The following is a 3,422-nucleotide window of genomic DNA, read 5'->3' on the forward strand; positions in this document are numbered from 1 at the left end:
TGGTCTATTTAAATAAGTTCTTTAAAAGTGTATCAGTAATGTTTTATTGTCTCATTGTTTTAAGTCCCTTTTTAGCTTCGTAAATATTTTTATCACTAATCAACACATCTTTCATTGCATTCTACCGTTCGTGACATTTTCAATTATTTTTACTGCGGTTATATTTATGCTAATTTTGTATTTTTTCTTTGCACTTGAGAATGTTCTCAGAGAGGTCGAAACGTCGTGACTTAAATACATTCTCAATAAAGAATAAAGTTTAGAACATCTAAGTAGGGAGTGAGCCGAGATTATCCAAATGGTAAAGGCTAATCTAGTGAATTATCCCAATAACGGCGTTAATAACGAGCTTTTTATTTTATTAACATTTTATTTCGCTATCAATTTTAGCTTGAAGCGTCATACAAATCCTTAAAATATTGCAGCCACAATTTTGACCGATGAGTAAGTTCTGATTGGTCAGAGAACCTTTTACATTTTGGTCTCAATGGAATCGGTTCATATCGTCAATAACTTACACAAATAGCCATAATTATAGCTACGACCATTACAAGCACACAGAAAATTATGAATACACTGCGCTGTATTTCTCTTTTTGCCTGCCGACCCGTTCTAGTCATGTCCAATTGCACCTTAGTTATTTCAGCATCAATATTTTCATACGGGAAGGGAATAGCCGGAGTCGTACAGGCCACGAATTCACACAATGGTTTCCATCCTTGTTTTACGTTATACACCAACAGCTTGTCAGCGGGAACCACAGACTTAACACGTTGATTGTGGAGACGATAGCGCTTTCTGAAAACATACGTGGATTTGGTATTGAGCGAGCCAAATACGGCGGTAAGGTTAGAATCCGATATGTGTGAGATCTTTCTAGCCGTTGGCGATAACATGGAAAATATGCTGCGTATGTAGGATGGTGTAACTGCCACGTTTTCAAGATGATTCATGACGCTTTTGACCCACGAGTCTTCTTCTCGTTCGCTCAAAACCACTTTACAGTCAGGAAATGATTCCAGTATTTCCTCGTAGAAAATGTTTCCCGGTATATCCACGACTGCATCAGCATTCTGATAAACTCGCTTGACATCTGGCCTGGCGCCATTTTGAAAAACATCAACCCAGTGATCCAGAAAGTCGAAAGTTTGTTCCTCCCAGTCAAACACCGTAAACCCAAGATGGCGCAGAGCTTTGGTGATCGATTTTGTACCAGTTTTATTCATTCCTGCAAATATCACCTTCATGACTTGTGGCTTTCAATTTGACAGAGATAACGTGCTGCAAGAACCGTCCGAGCTGAATGTTCCTAATGTTCATTTTAATCACGCGAACACTCACAAGCAATAGAGCAAACAAATCAAGCCTTCTGGCGTTCTATGGTTGCAATTTGATTGGTTGAATAATCATTTCCCTGTTGAGCAAGGCTTTCAAAACAGCTTACTTTAGGGAGAGAAAATATCCTGCACATATCACCTTCACCACCAGTGACTTTCTATATGATATCAAAAATATAGAGAATATAACATGAGCTTACATGGCCACGCGGAGATACGAAATTTCTCTTCGAGTGTTGAAAAGTATTTTACGAGTGAGCGCAGTGAACGAGTGAAATATTCTTCAACACGAGGCGAGAAATTTCGTATCTTCAAGTGGACATGTAATGTTCTATTTATTATATCAACACTAATGAAATCCCAAAAAATTTCACTTTCGCTGCGAAAGGCGCCATCTATTATGTAACCAAGCAACGGTGATTTTTTTCACACGTGAAGAGAACAAGTTATTTTCACTAGTGAAGATATCATGTTTCCACGCGAAAGTTCACCTGGTATTTCATTGGTTATTAGAGCGGTTTTCAATTGAGTGTGGAAAGTAACTAGACAATTACTTTGGTTTTGGTTTTGGTTTTACTACGGTTTGAGATTGGCTGAGTAGTCTAATTGGTAAGTAATTGGTTTGGTTTTGGTTTTACGACACTCAATTGAAAACCGCTCTATATCATTAATATACGATTATGTGACCACTCTTGATCACCGTTCGGGTTCACTGCAAATCACGGCCATTGAATGCTTCTATTGCTCACAAAGTTGACAAAAAAAAAACCCTTCACGTTTCTATTGTTGTCATCTGATTGGTGGAATGATTTTTCCCGTTGTGGAGAGCTGATTTTGTTAACAATGCCTACACCCTTCACCCGGGTTTAGACGAGAGCTAGTATTTTTTTCAACCATATCTAGCTATATCTACAACCGTCACATGAAACAATGGCTAATACTTTTTCAACGGTATCTACACCCATCTAAAGTATAGACAACGCCTTAAATTCTTTTTTAATAATATCCACACCCGTCACGTGTGTAGGCTCATTTTTACTTCCGAATGCCAATGAAGATGGCATTCAGAAGTATTGCTGTGTGGGACGAATTTCACTCGGTCACTCGATCCATCCCTGTTAACTTCTTTGCTAATTCGCCAACCAGTGTACATCACTTTATCATTTTTATTTTGCTGATATACCGTTCAGATCTCTAAAGCCAAGCGTAAAATTAATGGACTTTGCTTGTAAGGCTTATTTTTGTATGTACTGAAGTTCAGTGGTTCCTTCAGAAAGGACGTCTACACCTTAGAAAACTGTTTTTCACTGGGCTCTACCGCCTTAAGGACGTGCGCGCGAAAATGTTCCACTCGATAGATTTTCTTCAAACTTTTACTGCGGACAGATATGAATTACTTGTTTCAGAAATGAAAAAAAAAAAAAAAATGGGGGTCACGGACTTCGTTTCCGAGATAAAGGGCGTGGAAAACTAGTCTGATTTTGCAAAACAATTAGCGTGAACGTCCTTTGGTATTCGATAGATCAGGGGCCCGTTTCTCGAAAGCCCCGGAAACTTTTCGGGTCCGTAAAGCGATGGCAAAATCTCGAACCTTAGATTACAGAGCTGTTTTATTCACATATTCTTAATATGAAGAGACGTTCCCTTCATACAAGAAGTTTCAGGCGTGTACACTTCTCCGTTTTAAGATACAGATCGACTACAAAATGGCTTTACGGGCCCGAAAAGTTTCCGGGGCTTTCGAGAAACGGGCCCCTGAAACGAACTAAAGCCGCCGGTAAATGTATGTATTAGACTAGATAACCTTCAGACGTATCACTGATCGTTGTTGAATTTAGTAGTTTCTGAAGATGTGTCCTAGGAATCGCCATCTTCTTCTTCTTACATCTCCACTCAACCTCTCCACGTTAGCCCTTTCGAGTAGCTCTCTATGACTAATCTTGCCCTGCCTTTAAACCTTCATTTATTAATATCCTTCTCAGGTATCGATCCTAAACACGCCTATGCAGCCTATGCAGCCGGTCAGAAGTGGAATCGCTCCAGCCCCCCAGTTTTGTGAATTTTTAAACCTACCGACCATCCTCT

The 3,422-nt window shown here is 39.4% G+C and overlaps 1 protein-coding gene across 1 annotated transcript; it reads right to left on the minus strand.

Moving 5' to 3' along the window:
* Window positions 1-417: 417 nt before the first annotated feature.
* LOC145488399 (uncharacterized) lies at window positions 418-1,545 on the minus strand. Its single transcript, XM_081467250.1, has one exon. The coding sequence runs from the start codon at window positions 1,245-1,247 to the stop codon at window positions 507-509; it is 741 nt and encodes a 246-aa protein (XP_081323376.1). The 5' UTR covers window positions 1,248-1,545; the 3' UTR covers window positions 418-506.
* Between the last annotated feature and the right edge of the window lie 1,877 nt (window positions 1,546-3,422).

The sequence above is a fragment of the Orbicella franksi genome, chromosome 5, assembly GCF_964199315.1.
Source record: "Orbicella franksi chromosome 5, jaOrbFran1.1, whole genome shotgun sequence".
Taxonomy (NCBI): domain Eukaryota; kingdom Metazoa; phylum Cnidaria; class Anthozoa; order Scleractinia; family Merulinidae; genus Orbicella; species Orbicella franksi.

Coding starts and splice junctions, on each gene's coding strand:
- LOC145488399 (XM_081467250.1), bottom strand. CDS start 1,247: ATGAAGGTGATATTTGCAGGAATGAATAAAACTGGTACAAAATCGATC.